This window comes from Pocillopora damicornis, chromosome 11 (assembly GCF_964200805.1).
Source record: "Pocillopora damicornis chromosome 11, jaPocDami1.2, whole genome shotgun sequence".
NCBI lineage: Eukaryota > Metazoa > Cnidaria > Anthozoa > Scleractinia > Pocilloporidae > Pocillopora > Pocillopora damicornis.
In genome coordinates, this window is record NC_142680.1 from 20,789,117 (window position 1) to 20,810,371 (window position 21,255).

Below are 21,255 nucleotides of genomic sequence, written 5' to 3' on the forward strand. Positions count from 1 at the left end.
AATCCTCTTCTATCGCTATTTGTTTCAGAGAACCCCCCTCATTTGTGACTTTATTTCTCAAGAAAATGTGTTTTTATTTGCTATTTATTTCCATTAGAACATGAAACTAGGTTCTGATAAGTTTTTTTGTCTCGTGACTCGCAAAAACTGTGTTTGCGACAACATCAATTGAGAAATCAAAGGCAATTACGCCTGAGAAATTCGCTTCTAGCCTTCTACTCGCAGAAGGCAACTCCATATAATGAAACGTTCTAAGACCTCTGTAAACAAGAGACATTGGGTGATGTTGAGGAGGGAAATATTTACACTAAATCTGTGACCCTTAAACGGATCATGTACTCGTACATGTAACGTCCGGAAAATGTCACGCATGTATAACACCGTAGGCGCACCTGGCTTATTCTATCCACTGACTTCAATAGTAAAGAGACAACTTATTTACTACTTGTATATGAGCAAGCTTATTTACCCTACTTGAAAAAATCCTTGATGAAGTCTACTATTGTCAGACGAAACGCGTGGGAGATAAATACAAGTTTTTACTTTCTCAGTTCGTGCAGTGATGCTCACTAGTTTGTTCCGTCAAAAATGCTTTTAATGTGAGGTCACGTCGACCTCGACAGAAAAACTAAGCTCACCCTGTCATAATCAATGGTTTGACACCGTAAGTACCGATTTAGCTACATCATTGGACTTTGATCACAATGATGAAAAAATGTGCGTTTCCTCACGCTCGCCACGTTTATTCTTTGGAAAAATTTTTTACTGGAGGACGATCTCGCTTAGCTTGGCGCGTCTTGACTCTGGCCGACGAAAATTATCGAGGTGAACTTCATGAAATTTTAGTCAAATGTTTTAAAAACTTTGTCTACCCTTGATTTGCACGCAGAAAAAAAAGGCAAATCCCGAACGGTATTTCAAAACACTTTATTCATGAGTCACTTATGAACTGTTTCCTAGCAGCCCGAGGAAAAAGAAAAATTGAAAAAACCGGCGTATCGGTCAAATGAATTCCAATTTTTTCAAGGAGTTGGTAAGTTCATTTTTCCTAGTAAATTTAAGTGGGGGTCATTTTTTTGTGACAGCCGATCAAAGATAGACATCTCTGAAACGTCTCTGAAACGTCTCTGAAACTCTTTTTAAAAAGAGCGTACACTTCCGGTAAAATTTTCCTCCTTCTCGCAACAGCGCAACAGACATTGTTAATCCTATGTAGTGTAGGTGTATCAGTTGTATTTCGTCTTCATAGTGATGTCATATAAGAAATCGAGTGTCTAAAAAGCCCTCAATTCAATCTAACACTCGAATTAATAAAGTCAAGATGGTGCAGTTGTCTTCTTCATTTGCAACAAAATGTACAACCAAATGTTACTTTTTTCGCGCTGGCCAGGGACGGCAACAGCTCACACCTCTAAATTCGTGGGTATACAGCTTAAAAAAAAACATTTGAGAGACGTCGATGTATCCCAAACATGCGTTTCATCCGAGATGAAGCTTATTCTAGCGCGTATTGGCTTATTTGGAGATTACGAAGACCGCAATTTCACGATGTACCTCAAATATCGTGCACAACTTGGCGTGAGATTCAGACCTTCGGGTTCGTAAATGCCAGTATCCTCCTCATAAAAATCGGAGACATAAAATGAGAGAGAGATGAATCTGCAGATGGCAGAAGAAATCAAAGCTGGTGGCGAGTCTTTCTGGTGGCAGCAAGGTGACTGTAAACCTAAATAGAACGCGTACTGTAGCTGCTATCTTAGAGTCGACAATGAATAAGGAGAAGGGCAAGAAGAGCGCTTATCTGAATATCAGTTTTCCTAAATGGTGATTTGTGACTGAGATGAACTTTATATCATATGATTGCTAGGGATACGCAGGTATTGTAGAAGCGCTCACATAGATAGAGGTGGGCGATCCTCCCTCTGACTTAAGAACTACGACAAGTTTATAGCGCAGACCAACTGGCACAGTTTGAAGCACCTCAGGATCTCACTAGACTCATCACATTAGAAACTTTCAGCAAACTAGTCGTAGAAGCGGGTGCTTATCAGCAACGTGCACAGATTTCTGAACGCGGGTCATCGCGAGAACTATACCCAATCCGTCATGGACGGAACAAGAAAGCCAGATATTCTTGCTAAAAGAAGGATGTATCCTGACAAAGACAAACACAGTGAAGCCGACAAAAAAATTCCGCCTAGGATAAGATCAAGAGGAAATGGACTAAGACCGGCTTGCCATTCTATAGGGGACGGCTACGTTCGAGGTCGGACCTCAGGTAAAAATTCTGACGAACAATCCCTAACTAGCCAAGAGGACTTGGGATGGGCTCTTTGGAAAACACAAAAAACAGCCACCTTTTCTCAGAAAGCAGAGAATTATCTCCTAGACGTGTGCTGGACAAGGGAGGAAACTAGTAAGGCAACCGCCTCCAATGTGATTTCCCAAATATCGAGATTAAGAGACGACACCAGCCAGAAATGTTGTCTAAGACTGACCGGTTGATACAGCAGCAAATCGCTCGATACTTCAGCCGGTTTCTGCCGTAACAAAAATTGGTTTATTGATGAGGTCCCCCTCTGTAAATATGAATAAGGACGGAGAGGCCGATGCCAATGATCTAGCTTCAGAATTCGAAACTGACCGAACAAGGCAGAAGATAACGAGAGACCTTAATTTAGACGAAGACTGCGGGAGAGGGTAAATATGTTATTAAGCTAAAAAAAAAAGAAGACATTTGCATCTCACTTTTCTCTCATGTTTATTGTCTTTGCTCACGAAAACAACTGGCTATGTCTTGGGATTTCATCAAGGGTAATTTGCAGGAAGGCTACTCGTCAAATTACCGCTGGCCAGATTCTTATTTAAAAGTTTTACAAGTCACGCAATTAAACGCCGGCAACACTCGATCTAGTGAGATGAAGATTTATGTGTAGTACTAGAGTGCTTGAAAAAAATATGCAGATATTTTACGATCGAAGCAGGCAAATAATCATAGAGATCTGCAGATTATTCTCAAATTGTTATCTAGCAGACAGCATGAACAACGCGCTTGAATAATTCCTACTAAGAGTCTTCGGGTCACACAACAGATGTTAGCTTAGCGGAGTTCTGCATGGAAATGTTTGATGGCGGTAAGTGACAACGACAACACTATTTTAATTTTATTTTCGGGATAGAGGCACAGTTTTTAGTCCGATAGAACTATTGATATTTGCTCTCGAGCGAGAGCGCAGAATTTCTCGTCTGTAAAAGCTGAAGTTGTAGCACACTGGAACAATTAGTAATATCAACCAACACGCAGCATGAAATAAAATGAGCAATGATGATGATTAACAATCATATTATAGACTAATGAATGTTTTGTGCCGTACAAAAGCCATATCTGCTGATTTTAGCAAATCTTCAAAGTAATAAACGACTGAAGAAAGAAACGCTTCGATTTTCACATTGATTTTTCGTTTACATGCATCTCTCTAAACGTGAAATTTTCCAATCCTACAAAAAATTTCGAAAGTTTTTCACATTTTTCACCTTTCTTGATCAATCATCTTATATAGAGAGCTAAAAAATGTAGGTTTATTTTGTCAAGTGACCGCCTAGAAAAAGAATTGCGTGACAGGTGTAGTTGAGAGAAACTTGTCACAGTCGCAGATTTTAAAAGGCATCCAAGACAAAAATACGGTAGTGCCCAAAGATTTTCTTGATGATTTTCAGAGATGAAATGATGGGTTATAAAGGGGAATTAGGATTAGTGTTGTAGCTTTCTGGCAACGGGAGATATTTGACCTCAAAGTTGTCAAATATTTGGATGAATCGAAAAGTCTAAAACCAAAGTCGTATATTTGCCTCTGTTGATTGACAAGCCGTCAATCAAACTGACTGATACTCTCAGCAGACATTAACTAAGAATGTAAAAATATGTGTGCAAATCTTCAAAGTAATTGATTAAATACCATCGCCGTGAGAGCTTCATACATTTTACCCATTTGAAGCGATTTCCTTGGTGAAAACTAAGAAAAACCGGGGGTGGTCTATCTCCCCCCGGAAGAACCAAAACAGAAACCAGTTCTGCCAAAGTTTCATTGAAATCGGTGAGATGGCTTGTAGCACGACTGCCCGGCGATCTCGTGGACACGCTCTTAACATATCTGACACCTGTGACTCATTGGACTTAAGGAACTAAAATATTCATGCTGAAATTTTGCTTTGCATTCCGCATTGAGTTCTTCATCCCGTTCAAAATAACATTCTTATCATGATTAATGGCGTAGCAGTCAAGAGCTGGATTCAAATGTACATCAGGGTGGTCTCGACCTCTTAATTAAAGTCAATTGAGACAAGATTGAACTCCATTTAACCTCATTTAACCTTAGAGTGTTGAGTTCTTTTGTTATTATTATTATAGCACAGCTAACAAATCTAACCTCTCACAATTGCCTTAAGGAAAGTTGGATTTAACTTAATGGCTGCTTCTGCATCCCTCAGTGAATCCTGGTGATTTCCTGTTATTGAAATAGATATCTCTGATTAGCCATACATGTTGCAAACCAAATACCATTACTATAATTTTGGGAAAAACTTGTGATGCTCATTGATATCTGGGGTAAGAGGTTACTTCTTCGTATATTTGAGAGGCCAAGATAAGATTTAAATTTTCCGGGCATGCATTCAAAATTATAACTTTTTTTCTGAAAACTACTACTGACAACTCAATAGCTTCAAAATAGCAAAAAAAAAAAATGCATATTAAAGCTCTCATCATCTTACCAAGTTTAGAATGAGCAATAGCCCTGTTGTTGTGCAGTTTGGCCTTCAGTTCTTTCTCATTGCAGTTCATTTTAATTCCTTTGGTGTAAAAATGAATAGCATTGATGAAATCTCCTTTCTTGAAGGCCTCATTACCCTCATTTCTATAAACATCAGCTGTGGCTGCAAAGAAAAAATAAAAAATAATTTGTGTCAAAGTCTGTGGTTGTAGTTAATAATTACCTGTGGTTGTAGTTAATTAGTGCATAAGCAGAGCTGCCAAGATCTGGAGATTTAAAATCTGCAGATTTTTCCTTTAGTGCCAGCTGCCACTTTTGCACCTGCCTGACTTGACCCATCCCCTGAAAAGCTTGGAGTAATACTGCTGAATCATTCACTAAGCTCATGAGAATAAAGAAAATGATCACCAACCTAAGAAGCATTGATCTTCAAATGAATTCTCTTTTTCAGTACCACAAGAAACATACAAAGAATAGTATGGAGAATATGGATACTGATGTTAGGGTGTCAAGGGTTAAACACCTCCATATTCAATGATATAACACTTGCACTCTACTGGAAATTGGTTGCTTAGGGGAAGTTGAAACTTTCAATTTGATGTTGCATAATATAATGGAAAGATGATGATGATGATGGTACTTATGATGCAAACTTACAAAATGAATGTCATATGATGATCAAATAAAGTCTTTACTTATTATAACTTTGTGTACTTGCTTTGAAATTTGAGAAAAGAAAATAACAAATATGTCATGGATCCTCTCAGTCAATGAACAGCATATTTTAATCATAGAAGAGCTTCATGACTGGCCAAATATCCTTTAAGGTGGTCATGCAGTGTATTAATATCATTCTCCACATCTGCTTACATTCTTGAAACTGGTGGAATAGAAAATGTTTTAACAGTGACTGAAGCCAAAGTTGAACCTAGCTCACCTCGTAAAGTGTCCTCATCAAAATCTGGAGCATTTTCTTTGTCAGGTAAGTCTTCATTTTCAGATGGAACCTTAATTGGACTTCTTTCTTTAGCCATAGCAACTGTAAGAGGATGCTTCTTTCAAAAAGTTGCTGTTTTAAGTCATCCTGGCCTGAAAAAAAAGATGGTTGCAAATGGTAAAAAAATTAGCTCAACATATTACCCAATTGTAAACTAAATATTTTTCCCCTCCTGAGAATGGGAGGGATACATAGACTCAAAATCATAAGCAATTAATATTAATAGCATATTTAAAGCAGTAAAAGAACAAAAGATATATATATTGAAGAAAACAAGCATTAATATTTAAATAAACAGTAATTCACTTCTCATTACAATAAATTTCAAGATTTACCAAAGACATTCCTATGCAATTGACTGAAATAAATTGGGCAAAAATCAACATCTGTGTGTTTCAAGTTTATATAATTTGTAACAGTAGCAATTTAAATCATTTAAACTAAGAGGTGGTAGGTAGTTAGGTCACATCTGGATTTGAAAAGTGGCCTGCCAGGGCCTGAGCTTTACTTAATCCTGGTTTCCTTACATGAAGCAACTGGGAGTATTACTACCCAACCCTGGACAGGATGCAAGTCCATTCCACCGTTATCCCTCCCCCCCCCCTTTCACCCCCCTTGCATTTTATCAGGTTTCCCTAACTAATGTTTGCTACCCATTTATACTCCTGGGTGGAGACAGACACTGTAAGAGTAAAGTGTTTTGCACAAGAACACAACACATTGACTGGAACCCAGACTTCTTGACCCTGAGTCCAGCACAGGCCAGGCTACAAATGCAGACCTCTTGACCGTGCGTCCACCTCACTAATCATAAGACCACCATGTCTCTGCAAGAGGAGAGAGTTTATGCTGAATCATTTCTCATAAGAAAGAAATTTTACAACACCAAAGTAAAATTTTCATATTTGATTTTTAAATAGGGATTACTGCTCAAAACTTATAAAAGATGTATTTCATTTATTCAATTTCCTACAGTTGAGCTGATGCCCATATTTGTATAGGTGATTGTTAGTTCAACTGTTTCACTTTATCACAGGAAAAACAGTGAAATATCTACATTTATGCATGCTGATGTATGTTGAAATGGATTTCAATTTGGTACAGGTGCTGACATTTTTGCTTTATTAGTATATGTACATTTTTTGTATTTTTTGTCTGTGCACAAAATTGATTTGTCTTTGATGCTAACTTTTATTCTCCTAATAATCATGACCGGTTGTTTTTTAAATATCAAATAATCCTTGCTGGCTGTCTTCATGTACAAAAAAATTCAATAAATGTGGAGTAGCAAGGAAGTCAATTGAACTGGAATTCAAAATAGCATGTAACTGTATATCGCTTTTACAAAAACCACTACAAACTTCTATATAACCAGCTGATTGCCAGGGCTTTACAGAGGTATATTGGCCCAAGGTTGTAACAGTATAGGAATGACATGGTGCCAATATTCCCCAGTACCCCTCAAGAGAGCAAGGTAATTGTCATGCACCAATGTCACTTGGACTAAACTAGTTTACAATGTATTTACATGTTTTATGATTTTCTGTATGGTGCAATGATGGTCTATGTGGCAAAATCCTGACCAAGTAAGAAGCAATCAGAACTTTACATTTATCCCAAGACTACCTTGCCATATAACAACATAAATTATCAACAAACACATACTTGGATGCATGCAGCCTCATGTAGAACTAAACCAGTTTTGATTAAAAAAAAATTGATCGGAAACATTCAGTTGATATGATTATTGATTGATCGTATGGTGATTAGCAGATGACAAAAGGTAAAACTTCACTCAGACACTAATCAATCATTACCAGTTGATGAATTGGATTCCTAAAACTCGAATGCAGTTAATTGAAAGGACTCTTGCAGTAAATAACTAGCTGAATTTGAAGAAAAATCAACTTGTCTCGATATTTAACAAAGAAATCAGCACAGTTTGGAAGGACAATCTAAGCTGTCTATCGAAAAGAAAAAATCGCTTTCAAACTACAGTATAAAATGATAAACATAAACACATGAAATACGCTGAAAATGTTTATCGCGTTTTGATCAAATGCATCGTAAATACGGGAGCAAATTAAGTTAATACGTACATCAGCCCGACATGAAAGCTAGTGCCGAACACGATTGTGTACATGCTCCGCATGACACGCAAACGAAACTGAAAGTGTTGCGATCAAAAGGGCTTGCACTGAATCAAATCGATAATTTGGATATCCTTTGTAACTCTCCCGAATTACTTAGTTTGTCCAAGGTAAATGCCAGGCATTGCTTGCGAATTTTTGTGAATTCGACAGCTGTAACTTGTTCAAACAAGCTCAGCTTAATAAGCTTGTAACTAACACGAAGCGGCAATACAATAAATACAGGCCAGAATAAAGTAAAAGTTGGCAATCGTCGTAACTTAACTGTAGGAACGTCTTTCATTGTCGGAAATCAGAGAAAGTTCGGAAAGATGAGGAACATTTGAAGGAGGAAATCTCAACTAAAAAAATTTCAAATAAAAGTATTTACCTTACACTCAAAAATCTGACACAACCATGCGTTCTTACCTCTGTCGCGGAAATGGAAGGCACCTTTGACTATTTTACGACCTTGCTTCCTCAGTCTGTCATGAAAATGTTTCAAAGTCACTAAGACAGAGAAAGTACTAAGAAAGACTCGAAAGCTATGTCATGAAACGGAGAAACGCAACGGTGCGTTGTGAAAATGAAACAGAAAGTTTCTTGGCCGATAAATCTGTGCAAGCTTGAAGCCGGAAATGCTCCAACTGAAATTGAAAGAAGAGCCCACATATGGGCAGCTGTCACCGCCAAAAATACAAAAACAGAATTGGTTTGTAATTAACAAATAGAGTCTAATTGTCTTTTGGATAACGATTTATCTTATCCTATGAGATTTATTTAAAATACAATTGGACAAGTCGCATTTGGTGAAATGAAATATTCAAACAAAAAATGGTTTATACAATTGAGGAGCTGTGTAGCCATCCTTGTTGAACTGATTCAATAAAAACATGAGTGGCCAAGTGTTAACTGAAATGGTTCAGTGTCGAAATGACAAACGGTTCAGCTAACTGTACTTTGGTTCAGTAACTTGACAAAAACGGTTCAGAGTGGTGTGAAATGGCCTAGGTTATGGGCAAATGGTTAATCGTAGCCGCACTGGTTTAGTATCGCATCAATCTCCTCACCGTAAGGTGAAATGGTTTAGCGTGACCCTAAATGGTTTAGCGTGACCCCAAATGGTTTAGCGTGACCCCAAATGGTTTAGCGTGACGACAAATGGTTTCGTACAAACCGAAATGGTTTCGTGTTACAGCGGTTGGTGCAGTTGGTTTACGCCGTAACCGCCAAAAATACAAAAGTGAAATGGAAAAGTCAAGCTTGAAATTGAATAGGATAAGAATCTCAAGGGCGTCTCAAAACTATAAAAACTATGTAGTTTTTAGGCGCCCTTTAGTTGTAGTTTCGTCGTCTTAAAACAATGAATCGCTTTATCATGTTTCCCAGCTACGGTTCTTACTGTCTAGATAGTAAATGTGCTGTCGCGTAAAATGATGCACTTTATCTGTATTTTTGTTATTCCTTTTGTTCCGAAATATCATTGCTTACTGATATTGCGGAAAGATGATGAGGGTATAAATTTATTCGCTAACAAGCTAAAATAGACAAATGTGAAAAAGGTTATTACCGGAGTGAGGCTCTTTGAGTCCAGTGGACAAGGACGACGACTTGCCTATTTCCCTTTTGTATTTTTGTCGGTTACGGCGTAAACCAACTGTTGTAACACTAAACCATTTCGGTTTGTACTAAACCATTTGTCGTCACGCTAAAGCATTTGAGGTCACGCTAAACCATTTCACTTTATGGTGAGGAGATTGATTCGATACTAAACCATTGCGGCCTACGATTAACCATTTGCCGATAACTTAAGCCATTTCACACTACTCTGAACCGTTTGTGTCAAGTCACTAAAGTACAGTTAGCTGAACCGTTTGTCATTTCGACACTGCACCATTTCAGTTAACACTTGGCCACTCATGTTTTTATTGAATCAGTTCAACAAGGTTGGCTACACAGCTCCTGAATTGTATTAACATTTTTGCTTGAATATTTCATTTCACCAAAGGCGACTTGTCCATTTGTATTTGAAATAAATCTCTTAAGATAAGATCAAGCGTTCTCCAAAAGACAATTAGACTAATTACCAACTAATTTTATTTTTGTATTTTTGGCGGTGACGGTCGCCCATAGGTGTAAATTAGAAATCCTACAGCTAAACTTTTGAGAATATAACTTACTAAAGAGGAAAAAAAATTATGACCCAAGATGAAGAAGACTCGATAGAAATGAATAGGTTGATGACAAGGCGAGGGTGAGAAGAAGAACCAAAGTCACGAATGAAGGAACAAACATGAGCTGATATAGAATTGCCTTGTGACCGGGGAACTGTAGAACATTCCGAAAAGCAACAACTGAGCCAGCGGTGAAAATACACAGCGAAGCCAGCCACACTATCGTTAGCTGTTCTGAAAAAGGGAAAGCGGCATTTTATTGCACTGATATGCGGTGGATTGGACCCTGATGCAAGCAACATCACAAATCATGCTCGGAAGTGCCCTAAGTAGTTGCCATAGCAACAACAAACTGAAGACCACTGGATAACAGGAATTTCGTTGTCTTGGCCAGATTAGTATTATTTTGGCTGATTTCCGTATCTGTGGCTGATCTATTTCGGGGCAAGCTGTCATGATGGTAACGCCAAAACCACCTGTAGAAGAAAAAATATAAGATAAATTGAGAGGTTGCTTGAGTCAATTTTTGTGGGGCATCTGCCGTTGGCCTTTCAGAACCCCTACCCCATCATAGTCTATTCTGTGGTTAATTATCGACCCCATCTTAGTCTCTTTAGGTAATACGTGCTGGTAACGACCTTCTAACTGCGAACTTTCCGTCATTTAATCCCTACTTTCTTAGACTTGTCTTACCCCCAAAATTTCGAAAATGTGCGACCCCATTATTGTAATTTACTCTGTTAAAAATACTATAGTCGATAGTCAGTTCGGTCGTGACCGTGACCTATAACTAGGAAGCACACCCTACGGGGTGGTCATACATGCAGCTGTGCCTCTGCTACGATCTACATACAGCCGGAATACACAGTGAATGTTCTTGTAGTAAAGTAACTGAGGCTTAAAGCGAACCTCGTAAGTAGTCTTCATTAACACCCTGAGTAATTTCTTTGTCAGCTGTTTCAACGTCCACAAATTGGAACTTCAGTTGAAATCCTCCCCATAGCCACTAAAAATGTGAAGAAATGTATGCTACTAAATTTCTGTCTTAACGTTATCATATAAAAAGATGACTACAACAGGTAGCAGTAGCCATCAACTCAACTTAGCCTGAATTACATTTAATATATATGCTCTCGACAAATGGGGTTAAAAACAGAAAAAAGCAGCATTAGGGTCTCAATGCGTGACTTTTGTCACGAAGCATCTCCATTCCTACGAGTTCTCACTTGGTCTCGATATCGAGTCACGCACTCCTTAAAAACAAACATTCTAAAGCAGGTATTTATTTTACGAAACTCTTTTCAACTTGCATTTACTTTTGTTTTTCACAAGTTTCTTTGCGGAACTTTATTGTTTCTTGCTTAATGGAGTGACAGACTGTCACGCACTAACGTAGACACCACTATTATAAAATATTCACCAACATACAACTAGCGGCGTGTTGATTTGGTGTTGCACTCAGGCGGAAATTATTTAGCTGCGTTTAAAGACTAATCTTTCGCTGTTTAGAACAGACTGATAGAAATGTAGACTCCCCATTAGCAAAGAAATTTTAGATTAGATTAAAACCATTCCAATTTTCGTGCGGGGGAATCGATGAATACGCCCGAGATTCTCCTGATTGACACGAACACTCATGGTGCCACTTCGAGTTAGGCGCTTTTCAAGTTGAAAGCCGTTCACTGCAACGATTTTGCGCTATAAATATGTGCATTGAGGATGCGCAAAACCTTTGAATCAAACTCACCTTTTATTGGTTAAAACACTAAATTATTTGCGTTTGAACGTGTACGTAACAAAAAGAGCAACCAAATAAAAATATAATGAGTCTCAGTAATAAAAATGAAATGAGATTGGTATATTAGGATTTAAACCCGTTTACATGTTAAGGGAAACATCTAAGAAGAAACTAACAATTTCTCTTGAGACACGAAAACACGAATATTATGTCATGTGCTTTTTTAACCAGAGAGATGGGGAACGGGCTATTTACAATTGGTTAGAGCCGTTTTCTCGGTCGTTCGTATAGATAGAAAGTAATAGAATTCCTAATAGTGCATTTCGATTGTGTGTCTTAAAACCAAAGCCAAAGTTAATACATCGGCCAATAAGAGGAGAGGAAATTATCTCAAAGAACAGATACGAATTCAAAGTAAAACCAAGAAAAACTACAAAGGTCGTGGAAACACGCGAGGGTACGAGTCACAATTGGGTTTAGCGTTGCAGCTGATTAGTTCCGAAGGGAGCGAGAGTTTAAATTTTCTGGACCAATCACAGAGCGTGGTGAAGCAAATTTCCGATTACTTTCGATACTCAATCGAAAATTGCGCCAAATGGGATGAGAGGCCGTCACTCCCACCAATCTATACACTCTCTGTTTTACTGCTCTATCATCCATGTTATCACTGCAAAGGTGCTCGGTTAGAGAGAATATTCTTATCATCAATGAAAAGTTTCTGCTAAAAGAAACTCGTTATTTTGAATCTAAAAGTGGTTGTACCAAAGTCACGCAGGAGATCATTTAACATTTCAAAATATTGTGAGTGTTGTGCTCCCATAGACCGATGCACTTTATGAACTTGAACAGTAAGTTCTAAAATGGTGGCGAGCAAGTTCATTAGAGAGATGGCAAATAACACCAGCACGGAAAGCTTTGACAACACAAAGATATAACTGGGATATTGACGCTTCAAAAAATTCAACTGCGTATAATTCAAAAAGCCAACAAATAAAGTTCTAAGAATATAGTTAAAAGCCAAACCCATCAATATCATCCAGGAATTGATGGATTTGGCAGATATAGCGGGCTTGATGTATCTGGTCAAGGATACAAACAAAAGAATCATCAGAGTCCAAACCCATCAATATCATCCAGGAATTGATGGATTTGGCAGATATAGCGAGCTTGATGTATCTGGTCAAGGATACAAACAAAAGAATCATCAGAGTCCAACAGGAGGGAAGAAATTTCAGCTGATGTAGGATGGCTTTGTATCCAAGAAAATCTGGAACTTTCTGCAGTGCCAAGATGATGATGATGGTGAAAACAGAGAGTATAGCAAGCCATGTTATCACCAGTTCTTCGGAATATGGAAACACTGCGCCTTTCTCACAAAAATAGACAGTGGAATTGTCTTTGAAACAATTTACACTTCGAATCATGTACACACATGGGCCGCAACATTCCATAGTAACAGCAAGGCAAAGCCTACAGCCCACAGTTTGATGGATCTTTTGTTTCGCCTGTCTTCGTTTGGAAGAGGCAGCTAATAGCTTGAGCGGTGCAGGAGTGATGCATGCTCGTCTATGTCCACACGGGTTGTCATCGTAAAATCTTCCATAAATATTCGTTCAATCACTTCATTGTTGAAACACAATACACTGATCTCTCCTTAAAAACTGTTGATCTTTTGCTCAATACTAAGGGATAAAAAAGAATCAAAGCAGAACTTTTTAGATGTACGTCGTTAGTTTCGCTTCATAGTAAATGGACATGTTGTTTTGATAGGCGAGTATTATATTCAGCGCACAATTATTAAGAAGCACTTAACAACGATTCAATGCTGTGTAGTTTAGGAATTTTCATAACAGTAAGCCGTGAAAACTACAACACCATCGTACTGAATGAAAAAGTTATGAAGCAAGAGGGCTCTGAACTTTGAGAGAGCAAAGGTGCTGAAAGTTTATTGTGTAAGAGTTCTCTGTGTTAAAATGAGGAAAAAATTAAAAAGGTCAGCTTATGCGAATTCCTACCTGGTCCGGTAAATAGGGCCGTCATAGCTGGGCCAGTTATTTTGCTAAAAAAAACTAATCCTAACGTCCCAAACAAACTTATCATTTTAAAGGACGAAGACAGACGAGCAGCGAAACAACACAAGAAGCACAACATGAGTTCTGTGCGGAAGCTAGAAATGGTTTTCAATTTTTTAAATGCCGTTTCAGGGTAAACATTACGGAACTGGTCACTCAAATCATATGATTGCTTTCTAAATATTAAGTCATTATTTTAGAGAGCAAAGCCAAGGTTATTTCGCCTTTATTAAGAACATTCAGCTGTCATTGCACTTGCAAGTGTGTTTCAGAAAATTCAAAAGGCTTCATTAAAATCAAAAATAATTTTTTTTCTTACCTTGATATTACTCCAATGTTGTGTGTTTAAGCGAAAATCTCCAGGTCTCTGCAGTTTCGGTGAAACGTTTGCAAGGGTCTGCTTAGGATCATGCTTATGACCAACTACTACGTTAGCAATGACCGAAAAATCAGAATGACCAGTAATCGTCCGTTGTACCTTTGCGGCTTACACCAGTCATTGTCAAGATTTGTGTCACAAAATGCGTACCTGTTTCATGAATATAATTTCAATTGCTGACGCATTGAGAAATGAGAAATTTAAGGGACTAAAATAGCATCCACTTTAATCATCTGACAGCAGACTTGTAGTTCAGTGAGCTGAGCTTAAAGAAAATCAATTTTGATTTCAATGCGTTCATTCGCCGTTAAGCAAATTCATAAATCTATTCAGCTGGTGTCTACAAATCTTCATTTAAGGTTTAACAGTCAAACTGTCGAAGTGAACTGTCAAATCGAAATAGAAGTCAAGCTATCACACGAACGAAAACGGATTTGAAGAGAATTTTGGCAGCTCGTTGAGCCCGTTAAAGCGTCATGTGGAAGAAAATGTTTAAACGGTTAGTGTTTTAAGTACGCAGTATCTCTGGTTTGTTGTGTTTCATTTCATCAAAAAAAATTAATGCAGAGTCTCGAGTTGACATTAGCTTTCTTATGCAAATATGATACCACTATTAGGATTGGAATCGTTTAAAATGAAGAAAAAAAGAAACAGTTTGCTGATCTTAGCTGAACGTCACGTTAAATGTGAAAGTAGGTTACTGGCACATGTCGAATCCAGTGGCACGATTTCCTTGGTATATAGGAAGGTCTTGAGCGCGGTTTTTCTTCCGCGATTATTCCACCTCTGTGATAGCATAGTTCTACTGAGGATGAGGATGGAGATTTACAACTGTGTAACTGTGTCTTGTTGTAGGCATTTCTTAGTGTATTGATTTCTTTGTATGATTGGCAAAATGAGAGTAAAATTTATCATCTAAAATAAACGTGAATCGAATTTACATTATTCAGAATTAATAGTGATGTTCGTGAATGATTTTGTTTCAGAAATATTTCCCACCTTTAAGAGTTTGAAATTTAAAGACTTAATCAACTCGCCATCTCCGTGTCTTCACGTCAAACGAGTCACGACTGCGCTGGAAAATGCTGCGTTTTCTTTGAACGACGCAAAGGTTTTCATCGAGTATTTAATGAACCTTGGAGAAAGAGACAGAGCATGGAAAATTTCGATGTATTCTGTTATGCCGATCAAGGTTACTTTGGGGTAAATATTGTTGTATAGAGCTGTATAGTAATGTAAACTGAAGTAGCGAGAAGTATAATGCTATCTAGGGGTAGATATTGTTGTATAGCGCTGTATCGTGATGTAGAGTGTAGAAGAGTGAAGTATAGTTGTATCTAGGGGTACATATTGTTGTATAGCGCTGTATAGTAATGTAAACTGCAGTAGCGAGAAGTATAATGCTATCTAGGGCTAGATATTGTTGTATAGCGCTGTATCGTGATGTAGAGTGCAGAAGAGTGAAGTATAGTGGTATCTAGGGGTACATATTGTTGTATAGCGCTGTATAGAGATATAAACTGCAGAAGAGAGAAGTATAGTACTATTTAAGGGTACATGTTGTTTTATAGCGCTATATTGTGATGTAAATTGTGGAAGAGGGAAGTATAGTGCTATCTAGGGGTACTTGTTGCTTTTTATGATCCATCAAATATCTTTGCTCGCGCGCAATTGGTGTAAACGCAGCAAGTGACTAAATATCCCCCAGCTAATACTAGGTGATATCCAAGAATATCACGCAAGCGATATTCCCCAATTTGCAAACCTTACGTCTACCTCGATAAGTCTTCGTGTCAAATTTAATTCAATTCAGTGAGCTGTTCATAAAGATTCTTTCACGAGCGTTGCAAAATAATTGAAGGATAAAAATCACAATAGCCTCTATTTTGCACGAATTTATGTTCGGATATTTGTCCTTGGACATTGTCCCTCGAAGCTCACTGTTTTGGCATCTTGGAATAGATAATGTCCGCGGACAAATATCCACAATTATTTTCGTGCCAAATTGGAGCAATAGTTTATAGAGCGCTGTATGCTGAAAAAAAAATTCAGTAGAGGGAAGCGTAGTACTATTTAGGGGTTCATATTGGTGTGATGCGCTGCACAGTTACTTCATTTTACGGATTTACAGTGCTACTCAGGGGTATAATGTTGTATTGTGCTGTATAATTTTAAAAGTTGCAATTAAAGGGATATATAGTGCTATTTAGGGGAGGAGGAGAGGGGCATATAGGCGTACTTATTCGAGGAGTTTGTTCTACAACGTAAGGAGACATGGAGTTCAATAATCGACGGAACGTGTTTGCTCCCAATGAATCTCTCGGGCTGTTATCGACTACCTCTTAGGAAGCATTACAATAACTTAACCTTTCTTGATTATTGTCTTGTCAAAATACTTTCTCAAGGTCCTCTCTGCGTCTTCATCCAAGATGACGGCTACCGACTCGGATTAGTCTGTGGATTGGCCTGCTGCCATCTTGGACTCGCGATGTAGGTGGACCCTGGACGAGAATTTGATCCATTCCCAATCAGATGATAGAAGAAGCCTTAATTTGGACATTGAAAGACTCGTTTCCAACAAAGTGCATCGATTATGTCGCAGAGACTTGGAGGGAGCTCTTTCGTTTTATAGCTGCTACTGTGATGAGAGGACCGAGGAGAGCAAACACTGGCAAGTGAGACTTAAAATTGAGACCCCTGTGGACTGGGAATGATTCGAAAGGAAAACTAAGAATTTACTAGACATAATGCTAAGAGGACACCATCCTGAAGTGAACAAAATAAGCACAACTACTCTGGGGAAGTAAGGAGGTATATGAGTTGTAAGAGACCTGACGTTGTGCGAGGATTGAGACGAATGAAAACTGAAAGAGACAAGAAGATAGTCGCGTCTAATGAAGCGCGTAGAAGAATAACGTTGAGGGCGATGAAAGAAGTGCGCGTAAAAATGGGAATAAAGGAAAAGTACGATGAAAAAAAAGGGAAGGAACAAAAGGAAGGAGAAAAAAGAGATGCACGAATGTGAAAAGGTGTGAAAAGGTAAAAAGGGCGCACACAGGTAACAGTATGAACACGTCCGTCGGCATTCAAAATCGTGTGACAATATGGAGAACGGTAGACAGTGAAACAGACACAATCGAAGAGTCGACGAGCGTTTGTTAGGTGGGTGGGGGCTTGAAACATGGAATGTCAGTACACTGTCAGCAGCAAAGATTATCAACTTGGCGCGCGCGGGTCAAAACAAGCATTGAAGTCCCCGTAGGATCTGTTCTCCCTGCATCTCACGCGAATCCTTGGAATATGGAGACAGACAATGAAAACAAAGGCAGTTTTTGTATTTTATACACTCTCTATTTCTCTTACACAAAAAACTAAAAAAAAAGTACAATGCAAACTGCATTAAATTGTTCAAGGCATTAAGTAAAGTACGCGCTAAACGGAGACACTAAAATGAACCCATTTATTCCCAAGATTGATCATAACTTAAATTCTCCTCGCAAAATTAATGCACTGACAAACATGGTGTCAATAAGAATTAGAGAAAATCTAAACTTGCGGATTATTTTTCACTAGAAACGTTATGTTTCATCGAATTCTCAGAATGAAGCAACAAAGAAACACATTCTTATCAGTTGGGAGAATTTTTCTTCACAACTTGGGAGTTAATGAGTTAATGAATAAAAACTAAGGTAAATAAACAAATAGCTTCAACTTTAAATACAAATAGCATCAAAACAATTCACACCAAATACACTGACATTATAAAAAGAATGTTTAGCCGAAATTGTCCCAGCTTGTTTTTAAAATCCTACGTTACATCATATTCAACCATGTGCAAGGTTAACTATCACATTTTATACTGGCATATACCAATGGTAGTTATGAAAATCTGTCAAAAATTAACATTGATTTGACAAAAATTTCTTTTAAAACAGCTGTGATACAGTATACCTTACACTTTTGACCACATGACGGGTTCTAATTAAAAAGCGTGCTCTGAATACCTAAAGGTAAATTTAAAGCCATGAAAAAAATTTGAACTGGAAATTTTCAAAAAATGCAAGTTTTATCCTGAAGCCCTGAACCTTTTTAACTACGGCCTAGACTTACATTTATTCATGAACATTTTCACCAAAATAATTCCCATTGAGGACTTCATGGCTTACTTCAAGTGTTTCCCTAATTTATTGGCGTAAATATTTTCCTTATAAAAAGAGCAAATTCCATGTCTCCTACATTAAAGGTCACAGCAATGGAAACTTCAGTTAAAGTAAACTCTGCTTCGCTATTTCCTTGTTTAGATTACATGGACAATTTGTCTCTGTCGTTGTTCTCTAAAACAAACTGATGAGTGTTTTATAAAACGGACTAAAATTGATCAAACTCGTTTGATTGAAAGCAGGCCGTTGTAGCCAGCTCTTTGACTTGTTGTAGGCCTTTTTCCTGAGAAATTTCAATTTTTGTTTCAACATTTGTAAGAGTCATATTAGAAAAGTCAAGCGGGCGGAAAACAATTGTAGGCCGGGCCCACGGGACTAGAGGCTGGCCACACCCCTGAGAGTAGGTCTAATGTCTCTAACATATGGTCAGCAAATTCAACAACATCATCTCTGATGATTACTTCTTCAAATTAAGCTTAGAATGGCAATCTTGGCACTGATGGAATTAGATTGCATTAAAATGGATTGAAAAAAAATTGAAAATGATGATCAATTTTTTTGTAAAGATAATTGCAAATTGCAGCAAAGTAATTTATGACGTAGAAAAACCATTAAGATCAACTCCCATATGGCTGCGAAGTTTGCAAATCACATTTTTGAAATTAAAATTTTGCCACCTTTTGCAAATGACAAACTGTTTCTTTGCTTATCAAAAGCTTAGAGTATCAACGTAATTAAAACCCGGTGGACAAGCTCCTGGTTGTGTCCAAGAAAAAAATCTTTAAATTATTTTACGCATAAATGATTGCAATAAAGGAATAGATCTGAGTGTCCTTTTGGCGAAACGAAAACCTCGTAGTCGCCTTCAACAACTTCAGGTATTAACAGCAGATGCCTTGTTGCATCTTGTTCTCTTCACAAGCATCTAAATTTGTAAAGGTAAAAAAATAGCAATTCCACTGAACAATTTATACTGAAATAGTCTGTTTTATTTCTTCACCAAGGTAAAGTCACACATCTCAAGTTCCATTTAATAAAAAAGTGAAAAGTAATGAAAAATAGCCAAAAAGCGCCAAAATAGAGAAGCATTTAAACCTTCCAAGTTCCTGCGTCATTCATTTTGAGATGAAATAAAAAGTTTTCATTTATGTGATTTCATATTCAAATTAAATTTTCTCTTTCCTTTGCCATGAAGTCCAGAGTGACGTCATCTCCAATCAGCAAAAAGGGCGCCCAGTATTTGATGTCGCGGAACGTGTCTGATTCTCTGAGGCTTTTCATGGCCAGGTTCAGTGACTCGCTCGCTGGTTTACCTCCTGCAAGTTGTTGATAAAAGTGTTTCATGAACTCAAGAGTAGCCTGGTCATCAATCGCCCACAGGGACACCACAACAGATCGAGCACCAGCCCCCATAAAAGCGCGTGCAATGCCAACCACACCTTCAGCCTTGATCTCGCCCCGGCCGCTGTGGCAGCAACTAAGCACAACAAGTTTGGCCCGAAGTTGAGCATTCAACACATCTCCAATTGTTAAAATGTAATCCTCCTCCGTTGGCACAGTAGATATTCGGTCTGGGTCAGGTGTAAGAGCAATTTCGCCAGTTTCCATACATCCGTGTGCCGCAAAGTGAACTAGGGAAACGGAACTGAGTCTTTTCAACACCTCACGTTTCGTGGCCTGACTGCCAGTGATTGGTGTGATATTCAGAATTTTTCCGATCATTTCTACTTCTTCTTTAGCATACTGAAGCTGCTCGAGGACTTTCTTTCCCTCGCTGTTAGTAACCTCGGATACCCACGGATCTCCTACAAGTAACGCACCGCTGCTTTTGTGATAATCATCTGGGCAATCAGCAATGAGTCTAAGACTTTCTAACGATGGAGCAACTCGGATTGTGAACGATTCACACAGGTATTTAGAATTACCATCCTTCAATGCAGCGTAAGGAGCGATCCACAGGGGTCCATCAGGAATAATGAGTAGCTCATCCCCTTCAATCAAGTCAGTCACCGGCTTCATAACGATATCATACAAAGTGCTCAAGCATCCGTCTTGTTGGATGTGAGGTTGAGGCTTGGCTTCTTTGGTTTTCTCATCCACTTTTGAATGGCCCTCCCTCAAAGCATCTAAAGATCGATTCTCGCATCTCACATTAGAACGAAAATCAAGTTGTGTATAGACACCGAGCATGAACGACTCAAAGGACAGGCTAGATCCACTATTCTCTGAAACAAAACCTTTAAGTTTACTTTGTCTTAAGTGAACTTGTTTTCCTTCGGACACAACCCAAAGATTGACGTTAGCTTTGTCCACTGCCTGAAAGACAGTGTTGGATGGAACGTTTTTTAAAACTGCGCAATCTTCATCTTCTCCCTTGTGGTGACTTGTTCCACCACAAAAACTGGATTCCATGAGGTCGGTCAGAGCTTGAGCTCGTCCTTTCTCAGCAACAAATAAGGCTTCATCTACATTACCTTGTTCTACGAGAACTCTCCACAAACCCGTATACGTCTCTTGATGCTGATTTCGAAAATTAACTTTCCACTCATCTTTAGATATTAGAAGTACTCTCAAGGAATTGAATAAGTTTATGCTAGCTTGGTAATGTTCAACGGCTTTTGGCAGTCTACCTTGCAACTCAAAAACCCATCCTAATGAACAGTAGGCCATTGCCTCCAAGGATTTGTCTCCTACTTCTTTAGCTATTATAAGATCTAGGTTGTGGTACTCTATGCCTTTTTTGAAATCACCCAGACTAAAATAAGCATTGCCAAGATTGCCATAACCAACAGCCTCCCCATGCTTGTCTCCTACTTCTTTAGCTATTTTAAGACCTA

At 38.3% G+C, this 21,255-nt stretch overlaps 1 protein-coding gene across 1 annotated transcript in view; it reads right to left on the reverse strand.

Moving 5' to 3' along the window:
- LOC149038143 (uncharacterized) overlaps positions 1-21,255 on the reverse strand; it is a 69,240-nt gene that overhangs the window by 6,109 nt on the left and 41,876 nt on the right. The window contains exons 2-4 of the mRNA XM_089187179.1: positions 5,707-5,858; positions 4,771-4,932; positions 4,428-4,505 (exon numbers count right to left, since the gene is read on the reverse strand). Of these exons, the coding sequence (XP_089043305.1) occupies positions 4,428-4,505; positions 4,771-4,932; positions 5,707-5,803 (337 nt within the window). The 5' untranslated portion in view covers positions 5,804-5,858. The remainder of the gene's footprint in view (positions 1-4,427; positions 4,506-4,770; positions 4,933-5,706; positions 5,859-21,255) is intronic.